Source organism: Pocillopora verrucosa, chromosome 9 (genome assembly GCF_036669915.1).
Source record: "Pocillopora verrucosa isolate sample1 chromosome 9, ASM3666991v2, whole genome shotgun sequence".
Taxonomy (NCBI): Eukaryota; Metazoa; Cnidaria; class Anthozoa; order Scleractinia; family Pocilloporidae; genus Pocillopora; species Pocillopora verrucosa.
In genome coordinates this window covers 182,544-198,930 of record NC_089320.1, presented here as the reverse complement: position 1 = coordinate 198,930, position 16,387 = coordinate 182,544, and the positions used below count along the sequence as shown (strand labels likewise).

The 16,387-nt window shown below is 37.5% G+C and overlaps 2 protein-coding genes across 2 annotated transcripts; one reads left to right on the top strand and one right to left on the bottom strand.

Moving 5' to 3' along the window:
• Window positions 1–449: 449 nt before the first annotated feature.
• On the bottom strand, window positions 450–11,727 carry LOC131781258 (uncharacterized). Its single transcript, XM_059097905.2, has 13 exons — window positions 11,035–11,727; window positions 10,040–10,159; window positions 9,748–9,850; window positions 8,710–8,821; window positions 7,883–8,159; window positions 7,261–7,389; window positions 6,344–6,443; window positions 5,883–5,955; window positions 4,720–5,265; window positions 2,750–4,223; window positions 1,911–2,172; window positions 1,216–1,243; window positions 450–904 (listed from the first exon to the last, which is right to left on the bottom strand). The coding sequence occupies exons 1-13, from the start codon at window positions 11,538–11,540 to the stop codon at window positions 558–560; spliced, it is 4,077 nt and encodes a 1,358-aa protein (XP_058953888.2). The 5' UTR covers window positions 11,541–11,727; the 3' UTR covers window positions 450–557.
• A 481-nt stretch (window positions 11,728–12,208) lies between these two features.
• LOC131781253 (uncharacterized) lies at window positions 12,209–16,033 on the top strand. Its single transcript, XM_059097900.2, has 6 exons — window positions 12,209–12,431; window positions 12,976–13,041; window positions 13,783–13,868; window positions 14,754–14,871; window positions 15,070–15,128; window positions 15,365–16,033. The coding sequence occupies exons 1-6, from the start codon at window positions 12,261–12,263 to the stop codon at window positions 15,468–15,470; spliced, it is 606 nt and encodes a 201-aa protein (XP_058953883.1). The 5' UTR covers window positions 12,209–12,260; the 3' UTR covers window positions 15,471–16,033.
• The last annotated feature ends 354 nt before the right edge of the window (window positions 16,034–16,387 follow it).

The following is a 16,387-nucleotide window of genomic DNA, read 5'->3' as shown; positions in this document are numbered from 1 at the left end:
AAATGTAAACGAAACATAACAAGGTAGAAGATCCGATCAGGCCGAAAGTAAACCAGTCAAGAAAGCAATCCAAGACCCTGGATCGAAAGGACAGCTCTACTGGAAAAAAAGAGGTGCCATGTCCCGCAAATTGAGAAAATGGAAAAAATTGCATCTGAATTTACTTTTATCGCTTTTGAACTCTGATTTGTGAATATGCCTAACAGAAATGAAGTTCCTTTGGTCCGTTCTCCTGTTTCAATCTGGAGTTCAGCACGATGTCTCCCACGTTTAAATTAAGCATGTTTATTATCTTTTGAGTATAAGTATGTAGTGACAACATGTTACAGAAAACATTAGATTATAATTGAGTTGAGGCAATTCACGCTGGTAAACTTCAGAGAGAGAGAGAGAGGACAGTGTATTATGTTAAACTAAATATCAAACGATATGTAACTGAACCCCTATGATTTATTCTATAACATTTTATTGTGGTTGGCCTAACAAATGAACACGGACCACAAAGAGTTAATGGGTTTCAAAGAAGCCTACGATGTCGTCTACCCTCAGAACTCAGCTTATTCCGTTTTAGAGTCGACAGTGTCTTCAACACTACTCTCCATCACACCCTGTGACTCCAGGCAGTACCGAGTACAGAGATCTTCTGTGTCTGACTCCTCTTCCATCAGCGTCTTCAACGCCATTCCAAGAGCACAATATGTGGCACCACTTCCCTGAGCCCCTACCCAAGTACACAGTGTAGCAAAGCACTTGTCAAACAGGCTTGTTTTATCGCGCTCAATATGCTCCCGATGTTTTTCGTTTAGCAGGATGCGGCACAACTGCTCCCACTTGTTACCGACATCATGCGCCAAGCGCAGTTGATCATCATGAGACACCACACCAGGTTTAAACTGCAACTGGGCTGTAGGGATAGTAAAAATTGGTTTACCAACACAGTTAGGGTAATTCAATCGTTTTACTCAAAAAGATGAGTAAATAGGCCATATAATCAACACGGGACATGGAAATAATATTGACATTCAGTTGAATGGAAAAATTAACTGTCAATTGCAACATTCTGGAATTACTCTGGCTAGCTTTGAGCGCCACCAGCTCAAATTCAAAGGCAAAGTGCATTTTTCGAATGTGTCATTAATCAGGGCTTTGTGAAAGTCTCATCCATGCAAAGCAAGAGAGTTGTAATAATTAATCCCCAAATAACAAATTATTTACCTGGATTCTGATTTGTGCAGCGTAAATGCTATTGAACAAAAATAAATAAATTCATTAAACCCAGATCTGGATAAAGAAAATGACCAAGCTTTCACGTGATACATTTCAATCCAATCAACAAAATCCTCCGTCTTGTAACTCAAAATCGTTCAGCAGAAAAAAAGTATATCTAACGGTAACCAGGCAACTGATTACACAAACTAGAATGATTTATGATCACCTCCAAGACCAAGATTATACAATCAATCAAAACTAAGGCTATACAATCAAACAACAAATCAAAATCACTGAGTAATTCACTAAATACATATAACAATTCAGATATTTCTTATGAAAAAAACTACAAACGGCATGTAAGTTTCTTTTGTATCATACAGTGACTTTGGAAAACTGTTGTGTCTTGATGGATGGTGTTTTTCAAAAATGTCAAACTTGATGTTCTTAATGAACAAATCATGTGGTCCTCTCTTATAATGCCACCTTGTCCAAGTCTCCCAGATTTTTTCGCTTTTTCCCTTCACCACTAATCCCCCACCCCCCCCCCCCAACACCTATTTAGTAACTGAACACATACTAGAGGCCAGTCCAAAATCCCTCTCTTTTCCATGTAATTTTGTGCAGAGAAATTCGGTTGATTTTGGTCACATTACCTAATCCTGGTTATTGGTCAACTGAATCGTTAATAGTTCCCATACCTTAACCCAAGGCTTAAGTTTTTCCTCGCTGAGCAAACAACTTGATGATCTGTAGGTTCTGTCACACATCAAAGGCTTTGATACTAAAGGAATGAAGTGTGAACAGTCAGGATGAGGACAGGAGCGTGCACGATGCCATGAACAGCCCTCGGGATCTTCGTCTTCACCCATACAGAGGTCACATCGGGCACACAGCTCCCACTCCATGGAGTGTAACCACGGATGCTGCACACAAAGAGACTTCAGGGTACGTTCTACAGTACTGAAAAACAAAGCAACTTTAACAAAGTAAATCTGCACCACTTTGTCACCGACGAATTTTTAGACGAGATGTTTTGGCTTACACTATTTCTGTTTAACGCTCACTATAGGATACGAATTGTATGCTGAGCCTGTGTTTAAACACTCAATACATCTCCTATACTAAGTTCCTAACTCAGAATAAAATTCGCGCTACTCGCTCTTTGAACCACACCAGTTCTTTTTCAACAAAAAAAGCTCTTTGGTATCAGTTTAAACAGAATGCGAGGAACTACCTTCTTTGTGCTTGTGTATCACATCATTAAGTGTGATTTACACCTTGAAATATTGTTACTTCAAATGTTTTATCAGTATAAAAACTGGAAAGGGGGACTCAACTAAACTTCCCGTTTCCATTGCTATTTTCAATTTTTTATGTAATGCTTTAAAAATTACGAAGTGTTGATCATACAGTCCGATCTTCCAGTTGAGGGTTCAGACGTTGTGCTCTAACAGGACTAATTCGCATTCGATGATGAACTTTTTGCTCATGTGAAGTACAAGATTCCGAATTAAATTTATTTTTGCACATCACCAACCTGCAAATATGTCGGCAGATGGAAGCCGTTTCTCGTCCATCCTCAGACTTCCCTTCAAAAACCAGATGAACCGTTATGACACTCTTGAAGCAGGCTAACGTCAAGTTGTAGTTGCTTTGCTGGCCGACGACAAATCGAGCTGCGTTTGCGAAAAGCTTCGGTGGAGTGGCAGGACACTCGGGAGAACTTTGTTGACCAAATGATACCAGGAATCTGCAGAACACGCCATAAGGAACATATCCAGAGGAAAATTTAATGTAAATTGGAGCAAGCTTCCCTTGACCAATCAGTCCAGATATATCTTTGTCTGGTTTAGCAGTCAGCATCGAGGGCACAAGATAGACCACTTTGCCATTTTGCTCATTCCAGTGGCAGATGAGGTTGCTTTTTTCCATAATTAAAATTAGCATTTCTTGGGAGAGTTCAAGTTTAAGTTTCTTACATGTATATTCAATAAGTTCATTAGACAAGATCCCGTCTTTAGCAAGAATCCGGCGATGTTCCCGAATTTTCATTGTCTCTCTCTTGCCGGGGACACTTCTAAGAATTTCACAGAATACATTGATCAGCCATTGCGGGTCGAGTATCACCAGACTGTTGAACAGATTTGACTCGTCTTTAAAGTAGAGAACTGCGCCGCAATCGCACAAGAAATGCAACAATTCCTCGCTATCTTCTTCCACTTCGAATTGGCAAATTTTGTTAGAAACTTCTCTGAATTCCATTCTGGTGATGTGCTTGTATCCTTTGCTGGCTAAGTGATGAAGTAACTTCTCAACGTGGAGCCACTGCAACGGTATGAGTTGCTTGGTGTGAGGCAATGTTGACGCCACCGAGATAATTTTCTCTCTGAGTCTGTGGACATTTTGATCCTCATGTTTAAAAGGCTGTCCAGCACGAGTGTTGTCGACAACAAATTTGTCGTCGACGATATGGGATGAAAAGGCCTTGCCTTCAAAACTCTCGAGGATCTTATTCATGGCATCCCATGGATCTCCAGTCACCTTATCGGCATGAGTGCCGACCAAGATGACCGGAGGTTGGGCAAAACCCTGAGGATCTACGGCATTATGGGTAGGATTCCGAAAAGAATGAACCAAATCCATCCACTTCATGAGATGATCAAGACTAGACTCGCCCTTAGTCGCTGTCCTGACCCCCGGCTGTTTGGTTTGCTTTGCACTGTTATCTGCCCTTTGTAACAAGTCTTTGCTCAAGTCAGACACAAGTAGATACACAGCTTCACGCGACATAAAGATGGGATGTAAGGCGTGATATAGGGATTGGCCTGCGAAGTCCCAGATCACTGGCCATATCTGATCTGCACCAACTGAGTGAGTGCCTTGTTGAAGCATACGTTCGACCAAGATCATGATCTCCTGCGACAGATGACGGAAAGGTTCGGGGTCATTGGCGAACACTTCATCTTGGAGGACTGGTGAAGTGGGTTCGCCAGAGGTATTTTTCTCCCCCGCTGATAAAAAAAAAACATTTGAAAAGCAATTTGAGTCAAACAACTCCGTCCACATCAACATGATGGTACACTAACTTAAATCGCACACGATAACCAAGTAAAGACGTCTAGCCCAAAATTACGAACACTGTATACGGATAAGCTTAATAATACAAGTTTAACTTGGTACCGGACCGTCATATTTGACTCACCACGCTAACCTCAATTAAGGGGATAAATTGCTATTCAAAAGATAAAATTTGGGGTCACAAAACCAATCCACAATGTTCGCCGAATAGAGATCTTTCGGGACCGAAGTTGCTCGAAGACGTTTAACATTACTCTAGATCTGACACTTACTGAAAGGGACTAGAGACCTGCATGCATACAGCTGACCTAGGATTAATGCTAACCGGCTTGAGGACACCTAGGAGTACACCAATGTTACCTCTCACATGACGAGATCTACACATCAATACATAGCCTGATCTACAAAGTTAAGCTCTTTAACACTTACATCCAATATATGGGAACGTGGGCGAGCCTCGAGAGCTCCTGTCACCACTTGATGAACTTTCGTAACCACTGGATGGAATACTGGTCCGTGAAAGATTTTGTTTAAAATCAAACTCTTCTTCGCTATGCACCCCATTAGACAGACTTTGTTTAGTTTTAGGTTTTTCATCATGCACATCAGAAGCAGCAGATTTACTGAGTGTCTTTTCTAGTTCGTCATGGCCTCCTGACAACTGCCTGGCTACCAACTGAGCAGTATTGTGATCAAACATAGTGGTAGGTAACTCATTAGAAACGGATTCTGGTTTCCATGGCTTTTTTCCGACTCTTAACAAAGGTGGGTCCATCTGCACACCTGCTGTGCTGACCTCATCTCTGTTGAACTTGTCACCCATGAGTGATCTCTTAACACTTGTCTTGCCTGCATGGTCTTGTCCAATCAGCATGACTCTCACACGAATGTCGCATGTTTTACCATGCTCTAAAGCTCTGCTGTAAGCCTCTTTGGCTTTAATACCTCTTGCTAGAATGGCAGGTGGAATGAGGCCTGCAGGAGAGAAAAATACCCTCTCTAGCTCTGTCTCTAACTCATTAACTTTAACTTTACAAGGCAATGACTGCTAATGTAACCTGTAAATGTAACTGCGGCGCTGTGCTGACAGGAAATTGGTTCAGTCAGGGCACTAAGCTTGTGTAGGAAATTTCACAGGCTAAAAGTTTAGGCAGCAACCCTAGGTCAACACAGAGCTGCTTTTCATGTATGCTGAGGAAGATTTAAGCCTGTCTGAGAAACTAGAGATCTGGTTTATAACTTCATTAAAACTGAAAAGTCACTAAGAAACTGAAAGCAACATTAAGTGATAGGGAATTGACATCCCATGTAATTTTCTGTGCAAATACCAACTTCAAGAGGATAATCAACTCATAACCAAGCACAATTTCAGAAGTTTTAGACTTCTACCCAAACATTCAAAGCACAATTTAAATCAATGACTCAGAGCTGGTGTATTATAAATTATGGCTTCTCCTGGCATGCTCCTAAGTGAGGAGTAGAAGAGTACTGTTCAACAAACTGAAGAAAGGTTCTAAAAGTGATTAGGAAAACAGGGCTGACATCTTCAAGTACAACCATTCAGGGGAAATTTCTAAAACACCAAGCCTTACCTTTTTGCTCTTTATTAAATTTCACTGGCTTGGTGAGAATTGTATCTAGAAAACCACTTGGGCGTTTATAGTGCTGAAAGATAAATATTATCGTTTATTACTAACAATTTAGAATTACCATCAATTATACACATCACTCTGTGCCCTTAGCTATTACCTTATGCTGCATTTTCATCTTTCTTCTGAAATAATGAAATAATGCTTTTCTTTATTAAATAATTCCTTTTCCTTTACTAACTTTCAACTACACTACTCATATCTTTAATTCAGTACTATACTGTACACGTACATGTTGGTCAAACTGTCCAAAGTATGTTCAACATAAGAAACCAGAAGTAGCCTGATGCACATTGACTATCTGGAGTATGACTAAACTATATGACTTACAAATATTTAGACTTCCAAATATTGTACATCGTTGTGCTTCTCTGATTAACTTTTGGTATGTCATTTGCACTCACCTCTACCAATTGAGACAGGCTGCCAAAGTGTGACTTCTTATCAATGTTGTATAACTGTTTCTTGTACGACACTCGATAGGACTGATGCTTGCCTTGAAGCCTACAAGCAAAAACACAAACAGCTTGCAATGACATACAGCATGCAAGTGCATGGGATCAAATTGGACACCAATGGCTCACAAAAATAAAGCCTTATAAAAAGGATGGTTGTACTAGCTCCATTACTAAAAGCTTGTTGTTTCTGACCATCAATCTTAAGCAATCAGTTGGAGCATAAAAGATGATTAAGTTGTAATTAATATATAAATGTACAATTTGCATGCACTAATGCTGAAGTTACAATACACAATCGTCTGGTTTAGAATACCATCAAAAAAATATTAGCCAGTCCTTTTCAAGTTGAAACACTCCTCAAGTCATACAACTTGATGGGTCAATCACTACCATCAAAAATAAGTTTCAATCAGTGAGACTGAAGGACCTGAGTATGCAGAACAGAATCAAGGCACATTACAGGGATAAACTACAGCTGCTGTACTTTCTTGAATACAGATATTCACTGTTCAGAACAAACCAACAACACCTAACACCACCTACTTCTGATCAAATTATTATGATAGTAAACTTTATGGACTGTGATTCCCTGAAAATTCCAGGAATATATGAGAGAGCTGTTCAACAGAAGAGAACTGAGGAAAACGTTCCAATAGAGTTATAATAACTATTAGAAACCAACCTATCACAGCCAAACATAAATGTAACACATTACAAGATGACACTTAGCTTGTCAAATTAATCATAAAAAGAAGACTAGCACTAAGCAGTTAAAAAGAGTGATCCACACTTCAGGTGTATACATTGTGAGACACTAATTACTTTTGATTTCTTATAGTTGTCATCATGGGTTAATAACTCACCAGACCAAGAGTGCATAATCTCCTGGAGAATTAGCACTATCTCTTATAAGGAACATTCCATCAGTCACATGGCCTAGCTCCTTCACAACAGATTCTATTTCTTTCTCTGACATTTTGCCAACATACCAACTGAGTAAAAAAGAAAGGACAGAGACAAGATTTTATCACATTGAATAACTGGTGATAATGTATGTTTGTATCAAAAAACCATAGTTATCCTAAAAGTTATATTTACCCTTAATTTGGAACCTGAGGTAATTATTTAAAATTTCAATGCAGGTTGAGATGAGAAATGATCATAACCAGAACAGATCAGTTTTTAAATCTTGGCATAACATATAACATAGACTTTGTATTGACATGAGAAGTTGATCAGGAAAATTTTTTTGGCTTTAAATAGTGGCACAATGGACCCCAACCCAACCCTAACTACTCCCATCCCTCAAATTTGCATCAGACCCTTGTAAAGTGAACAGGTGTTGCCATTAATGTAATTTAATACCAGACCCTTAAAGTTTCTTAGGACCTTTTCAAATTCTCCTTTGATTCAGTGTTGACAGTACACTAACTAGTCCACAGTACACTAACTAGTCCACAGACTATATTAAAAACATGAACATACTCTTCATTCCATGGGTGAACTTGAACATGAATAGTTGAGTTGTTCAAAATACGATGGTCTCTCAGAGAAAAATTGTGCATCACCAATGCCTTGTCATTTAGTCTTATTAATTGAGAGTCAACAGGCACTCCACTCAATTCTTCAACTTGTTTCTTCAAATAATCCACTTGATAGAAAGGACTTGTCAGAAGTGAGAACGTCTTTTGTCCAACTACCACAGTAAGATTAATTTTTAGGTCTGGATTTGTGCAAAGACGACCTCTTTGTAAGTTATTGTCTGAGGATAATTAAAATGTAAAAGAAATGACAATTTCATACATCAAATCTTGTACAAAGTTCCCAGGAAACACATTTTATGGAGAAATTTTCACATAACCAGGATACCATTAATTTTAAGAACTTCTGTCACCTCGAACTGTGAATTTCTTTCACAAACACATTATAAACTAATTGAAAACTTAAAAGCTTGAAGTTCCTGAATCTTAAAAAAGACAAACTCTTCACAATATAATAAGTGTCTTGAGCAAGGAAATCAGGCAGGGACATTTCCTATTTTAAGAGAACAAGGAGTTTAAACAAACTCACATTTGCAAATTACTAAAGGTGAAAATAAATAGTCTAGAAATTAACACTGTGCAACCAACTTGCAGAAAAAAAAAATATCCTAATTTTATCAATGAATGCATTATTGTAAATACAAGTTAACAGCAAACACAAAAGAATAAACTGAACCTGTGAATAAAGTGGAGCTGCAACAGAGTAGTTACATTGTGTATGTGACAATACTTTACTTCATTTCATTGCAATGATTGTGTGATCATGATTACCTTCCCGTGTAATCAATGAGGAATCATTTGCACTTCCATTAGTAACCTCTTGTCTGCATACAGGCTTGGTCAGTTTGATTGGCGGCCAAAATCCTGTGTTTTTTTGGTAGAACTGCAAGAGAAAGATAAATAATGATACATCTGGTGTATCAACCCTTCATAAACACATTTAATAGGAACTGCATGCTTCACATGTTTCTTCCACCTACTTTAATTGAGAAATTGCCTCAGTTTGGATAATTTTAATAACATAAAAGGAAACATTAAGTCACAGAATCTTTAAAGCCCTCAATCAGCTTAATTTTGTTAATACCAAAGAAACATAAAGTGATTTCAGATGTTATTTTCTTTGCATTTAGTGCAAAAAGTCCTTCTCCATGGTGCAGGATATGCGTTCAAGAAAGATTTTAATTGTATGGTTCATAATTTCACTGAGGGGTTGCAAGTTCATTAAGATGTAAATTTCAACTTACCAACCAACTGCCCTGTTTCTTAGCATACATGAAAAAACTCTATTTTTCCCAAATTATCTTGGTCAAAGATGTACCCTCTCCCTCCCCCCTACCCTTCCCCTATTGGGAGTTGTGCCTTAGTTGCTAAAGATGCAGGTTGTATTCTCAATTCACCTTGCCATCTCCTTTCTACAGTACTGAGTTTAGCTTATAGAGTATTAATTAGAAGATGTAAGTATATACTGTAAGGTAAAGATGTGCTGAGTTTAGTGTATAGAATGCTGATTAGAAGATGTAAGTATGTACTATAATGTGGAGACAAATTAAAATTATTTTCATTTAACTTTAATGAGGTTGTCTGAAGGTGAAAGAAGAATTTTATATAAAAGTCACCTATCTGACCCTAAGGCAATTTATATGTTATTAGTAGCTCGTTTGTTGTGAGTTGGGTTAGTATGTGGGTGAAAGTAGTTTTTAACTTAACTAGGAATTAACTAAACTGACAGCCCTGTAAATTTAAGTCTTCAACTCTCAATTTGCTATAGCTTTGACTGAAACTTGGTAATCTACAGTGTTTGATACTAACTGTCACCATGTCAGTGATGCTGTCAAAATACTCTTGTTCATCAACAGTAAATTGCATCATCCTGCTCCAGGACACCTTCCAGTACTTGGTTCTGCCATCAATACTATGACATCAAAGAGCAAAACAACCCTTCTTTCAAAGTTGAAATATTATTTCAGAATCTATGAAGAGTGATGAATTCAAAAGTAATAAATTGATGGGGGGAGGGGTAACTAAGTATGTATTATCATGAATAAATGTTCATTGATATTAATCAGTAACTGGGGGTAGATTGCAGTACAGCCAAACTTACCACACAAAAATGACATAATCTCCAGGATAATGTAAACTCTCTTTAACAAGGAATTGTCCACTACTTGCAGAGGACATGATCTGTTCTGCTTGGTCGCGGGATATTTTCCCATGGAACCAGCTGTATTGAAAGCAGCAAAAAAAACAAATTTATAATAAATTAATACAGAAGGTATGTGCATGTACTGTACCTTACATAAAACTGCTTTACCCTTTTTGCTTTTCATAATCCAACCTCTACACTAGTAATTGCTATAGGTTTTTAGTTGAGGTCTATGTTACAACTACAAAAAATTCTACTTTCTTTTGGTTTCATCTTTAATTTAGCCCAACATTTTTTCTTTTTCTCTATTTTATCAACTTGAATTGGATGAATGATATAAATTGGATGAAAATTCATTTGCCTGTAGCATATGAAAGACAAATGTATAAAACGTTTAAAACATTGTGCAAACAATTGAATGATACTCAGTAAAGTAAACAACTGTCACCATGTGAAAAAAGATGGATGGACAGTTGAATGAATTAGTGAGCACATGAGCAAGGCAATGAAAACATCTAGCACTATAAATAAATGGAATCAGAGATGAAAGACCGATTGAATGTCAATGAATGAACGAAGTACTTAATGAATGAAAAAAATTTAACATGCAAGCAAGCTCATGTCTGTTTATTTTAGCGCGGAATACCCGGCCACTTTGGTCCGCCTCACTAACATGTCGGGAGGCTTTGAAGATCGAGGCATAACACTATAGACGCTATTCTCATTGAATGACATGTAAATGAGTAGCCGGGTATTCTGCAGTTTCCCCCAAGTAATCATTATACCCATAGTTGGTCATGTCAATGATCAAATAATACATTACCACCTTTCTAATAAATTGGAAAATGCACCAAATACGACCGCATCTTGAATTCTCGTAAATTTACATATGAAAGAAGATCACGTACTTGTTCTGTTCGCACAATCATATAACATCAATTTTTCAAACTTACTTTTTCTCCCACGGATGGATTTGCACGTACACAACCGAACCATGATTGACACCAGATTCGTCCAAACTGTTGAAGGATTCCCCTAAGCATTTGTTCTTGTAAGGCGAGTCTATTTGGCGCAGAAACAGACTGTACTCTGGAACACCAAGCATTGCCCGACTCGATAACTTTCTCCTCAGATCGTTGATGGTGGAAGATTGTCCTTTTTCAAGAGTTACCTTCAGAACTCTTCCTGTTTCGGTCACAGCATTGATAAAAAATAAATTTACTGAGTTCAACTGTTTGTAGGCCACATAAATGAGAGAGTCTGGTTTAATCAAATCCCCCACACAAATGCTGCGACGTTCGATCTCTTCGCCATCTCTTTTCTGTGAAAGACGCTGAGAGGCAGGAGAAAGTCCAGTAGCTTGAGATATTATTTCTTTTAGCACGTCAACAGTGTCTGAAGATTGCACCTTCACAGCAATTGTCTTTGCGTTCAATAAATTGACAAGAACACGCATCATGAAACCTGCTAAAATTCGACAAAAACCGAAACAAAATCCCAGATGAATCCGTCAAATCACTTGAAAATTATATCTGAGCTTTTCAATTGTCCCTTTAGCTTATTGTAAAGCACCTGTTTGATTTTAAGCGATGATCAAGGAAAAAAATTAAAGAGAATCGTCGACAACCACGGCAATCTTCCGCAAATCAGTATACCACATGAAGAAGCGGAACTCAAAGTGACGTCACATTTCCGTTTCTGGGAAAAGAACGAATTCTTCCGGTGGTAATACAGGTGATTCACGTGCTTTTTTCTTTTACTTGCCTTTTTTCTCTCCGATCTCTCTTCAACAATCAGTAATAAAATCAACGGGAAAAGTTAGGTTTCCAATTAAACAGCGCATTCGTTTGGTGGGAGGGAAGGGAGGGTAGGTGGAAGGGTGCCACAAATAATACTGCATTCTTGTCTGGTAAACCAAGAATCTGTTCCAAATCCAGTCTCTCTTTATCAGTAAAGTATGTCTTTGTTTATGAATTAATGCCCGACTAATGATTTGACAATAATTATGCTCTAACTCTTTCGTTTATGAGGACCGAGCCTTCACCACATAACCTTGGAAGACTGATAATGAGAGAATCTCGAACTTCTTGAGCCCGCGATTTTCACGACCGGACGGCTGAAAACATATCATACTACTTCCCTGGAGTAAATGTGAGGAAGGAGTAAAAGTGGTATAAATATGGATTTGGATAGCAAAATTTCTGCCCTAAAAGATTTTACTTCCTTTGGATCTTCATCGAAAAATGACTCATCTTCCTCACGGATCAATCAAAGTTCGAATTCTTCTTCCTCGAATGGATGGGGAAATTGGATTGCTAAAGGAGAGAAGGACCCATTTTTACCCTCTTTGGTTGGTTTTGACTGTATATTTTTTTTTCTCCTTTTGGTTTTTGAATATCTTTTATATCAGTCAGTAGTTCGATGATATAAATCATATCACCTTGAACTTAGCTTCAATGGCAGAGCAATCAAAGCTACATAGATACAAAATGATAATCCTGCAAAATATGACACGTCATTATTAGCTCTAGGCCTTCCAAGGGTTTTGAACGACTAGCGACGTGACCCTGGAAACGTTATCATCAGCGAAAGAATACAAAATTACCGCGCTAACGCTCAGCGATGCACGCGATGAGTATTATAAATCAAAAGGACAGGCCGGAACACTTCACCTGCAGCAATGTCCATGTAGACATCTGGCTTTAAGACTATTAATGTAAGATTTGTGAGAAAATTCATTTTATTTTATTTTTTATTTTATTTTTATTGAGTTGGAAATCTCGTTAGTTTCAGAGTACAAGAGACCCTTATAATTATTGAAAGAAAATCCCATGACAGGATTATCTGTATCTATGGGCTTTAAGTGACTTACTTACTTTCACTATTGTTTACAGTCTAAAACACAACGAATCACAGGTTTCTTTCTGTTGCTGCTGTTAGGAATCTTCTGCTTTGTAATGGTAAGTTATAAGGATTAAGCTGAAAATGGTTTAAATTGACTTTTTTATATTTAAAAAAAACATATAAACATCGCATACATGCACTTTGCATGCAGTGGCCTAAATTTGAAATAGCATCTCTATAGTTCTCATCAAGAAATACTTCGAATGGCCAGTAAGTTTGTATAATCATTTGCAAACCCTCTCTCTCCTAAGTTTTTTTCCCATGCTGCCTTGACTTGCTAAATATACCTTCCCCCTTCAGTGATAAGGTATGATTTAATTTTAATTCATTAGAAATTGAACAAAGCTGGTTAAAAATAAAGAGGTATATCAGATCAAGATTATGTACACCTCTCCACAGGTTGTTCTCTAGCAAATAACTGTAATTTATTTTTTCACTTATTGCTGTCAAGTTAATAATTGTATTCAGCAATACTCCTTACCCTCTACACCCTAACATCAGTATTCATATCCACCAAGCATTTCTTTTCACATTAACCGTCATGGTAATGACAAGGAGAATATGTGTGACAGTCAGGAGCTTCTTAAATTGGTGATCATGCCCTTTATTCTCATGACCTTTACATTTGATTTGAGGATGACATTGTAAGGAGAAATAAAAAGCCAGTTGCTCTTAGGGGTTAAAGGGTTACAAGTATCTTACTAGAAAATTAAACATGGAGCAGTCACCCTTCACTTTTTTCTGCAAATTTTTGTTTCTGTGTCATATAACTGTTCTGGTTTCTTAACTCATTAAAGGCTGGTCTTATTGCACCTGTTATGCTGTTAAAGGCAAGAAAATTTGTCCTTCTCTACACAATGGGAAGTTTGTTTACCATAGGAAGGTAATGTTTTAAATGTATCTCAAGCCCTTTGCTCCTTGTTAATCAGTTGGGTACACCCTTAAAATTGATTTTTTTACTATGAAAGGTTTTAATTAAGAGTTTCACTTGAGTCAGTGATCAGGTTATGTGTGACTTACTTCTGATTGCAAGGGAATATATGATATTCACATGGCCAGAATTTTATGTTCAATTATTGTCATAGTATTGCTCAGAAGTCCATTAAAGCAAAAGAGTGAGACATATCAGCAACTTGAGAATATAAATTTAAAACCCCACATTGCTATTGGAAATGTAATTTTCTGTTTGTCACATATATGGTAATTTGATATTTAGATAAAAACAATTTCAAAATGTATTTTATGGGAACCAAATTCAAAGTCCTGCTGCTTATTAACTCAGTGTGTAGAAATGGTACTTCAACTGTAAATTTAAAATAAATTAAAATAATTCTTTCTCCAGAAAACATTTAGTGTCTTTAAACAAAATTGAATTCTATGGCTTTGTGATATTTTGAAATAAAGAAGCCCTATGTATTAAGTAAAGCTGAAACTTTGATAAACTCAATGATGTTGACAAAATTGTTGTCTTCAAATGTGAAAATATAAATTGTTATTTCACTGAGCAAGAGGAAGGTATCATGTTCTTTAAACAGGTGAAATTTTGGTATTTCATTTAATATTTATGTAATGAACATGTTTTGTACAGATATGTATTGTCAAAAAGCAGCTAAAGATTCATGTGTGTCTGGTCTTATGTTTGTAGTCAGTCATGTGACTATTAAAGGCCTCCTTATCTTTTCTACTGACATTTGAATCAGTGTCCAAATTAATTTCAACCAAGATTTCTTTAGTGAGGTTTACATCACATCCTTTTCTTTGGTTTCAGTTTTTCTTTACTCTGGGGTCCAGTCAATCATGTCAAACATCTGTGTTCACTTGAAAGGCTTCCTTTTACTGCTGCTTACTTTGGATCAATGTTTGCAACACTTTACATGGCCATGATTGTAAGTTGTGATGCCTGTTCAATAAAAAAATTATTTCCCTGTTGAATATAGATAAATCAATTATTAACAGATTATCTAAAAGTATAATTCTTAGGTGTCTTCGTTGATCATCTAACATAGATGAGATTAGGTTACTCTCACATTCAAGCAAATTTGTATTCAAATACTGACAGACTGATATACCAATTCTTTTGTCAGGTGAAGAGTACATTGTTGACAGCAGTTTGTGCTTTGGTCCAAATTCTTGCCCTAGTATGGTAAGTTTGGTTCAGATATTATTCTGAGCCACTGGATTGTAATGTTCCCCAATGAAGCACATTGTGCAAAAGGCTAAACAAAGTTAAAACAAATGGCGGTGTTTATTCAGAAACTTATGGGAAGTAAAGCTAAATAAAATGATGTCTTGTTTAAATGTAACTGACTTGTTTATTCACAATGTAGTATTTAGTTAACATTAACCAGGCAATTTTTGCTTCTCTGTTTTTTTCTATAGGTACTTTGTCAGCTATATTCCTGGTGGGACAACAGGCATGAAATTTTTTACCAAGCTTTTCTCATCTGCCGTAACAAAAACAGTTTCTAGCACCCTTCCTGTCTAGAAATGGATATTTTTTAGTCAGCTTGACACCCTGCCCCAGAGGTAGTAAATGGACTGCAGATTAGGAATTTAATTTGTCCGATGATATGTAATTTCACCAACGGAGCATGGTAGCTCTGTATCCATTTGCGGAATGGTTTAATTGGTCAGGGGGTTGCTGTGACAAATTTGGTACGTGAGATGTCGGTATTATGGATGGAAAGATGGCTGCTGACCGACAAGAAGGCATGTTTACCTAACTTTCAAGGTGAGGGCTGTTGGTCGCTAAGGACAATAACTTCCCTGAGCGTGGAAATCAAACGAATACCCTCGTGAAAACTGCGTCGAGATGACAAAGACTCAAGAAAAGTGTAATTTGAACGAGGCCTGGGATTGAATTTCAGCAGATGATGTCTATCACGCATAAAGGTCATTCACCATACGCGTGTCACGTCCGCCATTTAGCTCATCGCTAAGTTGCAAAGTATTTACAAACGATCTAGATCTGGCGGCGGCTGCAATACCGGTGACTTCGTACAAACTCATTCATAAAGTAAAAAACGATGACTTTAATTATAAAGAAAACGCCGATTATTATCTTTTATGAGCCAAAGGTTTTTAAATCAGTTGAGGTACAGGGAGGGGCAAGGAAGATTTAGGTTTTCCCATCTATAGGAGTACATCGTTGGATTGAAGAAGAAATCCAACATAATTAAGAGGTAAGTTCCTAAAGAAAATGTGGTGCTGCGTCGGTGGGAGGGTATAGCAGGTAATTTAGTGTTAACAACTGAGTTGAAAACGTAAATTGGCCACCGTAAAGGGTAAAAAAGCTGACGTTTCGAGCGTTAGCCCTTCGTCAGAGCGATTGTGCGTAAAGTGAGGAAGATTTGCTGAGGTGTTAGTTAAAGTGCTCCAGCTATCTCTATTGTGACTTGAAGA

Coding starts and splice junctions, on each gene's coding strand:
- LOC131781258 (XM_059097905.2), bottom strand. CDS start 11,540: ATGATGCGTGTTCTTGTCAATTTATTGAACGCAAAGACAATTGCTGTG. Junction 5,266..5,882: donor ATTTAATAAAGAGCAAAAAG/GTAAGGCTTGGT, acceptor TCTCTCCTGCAG/GCCTCATTCCACCTGCCATT. Junction 4,224..4,719: donor CACGTTCCCATATATTGGAT/GTAAGTGTTAAA, acceptor TTTTTTTATCAG/CGGGGGAGAAAAATACCTCT.
- LOC131781253 (XM_059097900.2), top strand. CDS start 12,261: ATGGATTTGGATAGCAAAATTTCTGCCCTAAAAGATTTTACTTCCTTT. Junction 12,432..12,975: donor ACCCATTTTTACCCTCTTTG/GTTGGTTTTGAC, acceptor TATTGTTTACAG/TCTAAAACACAACGAATCAC. Junction 13,042..13,782: donor GAATCTTCTGCTTTGTAATG/GTAAGTTATAAG, acceptor AACTCATTAAAG/GCTGGTCTTATTGCACCTGT.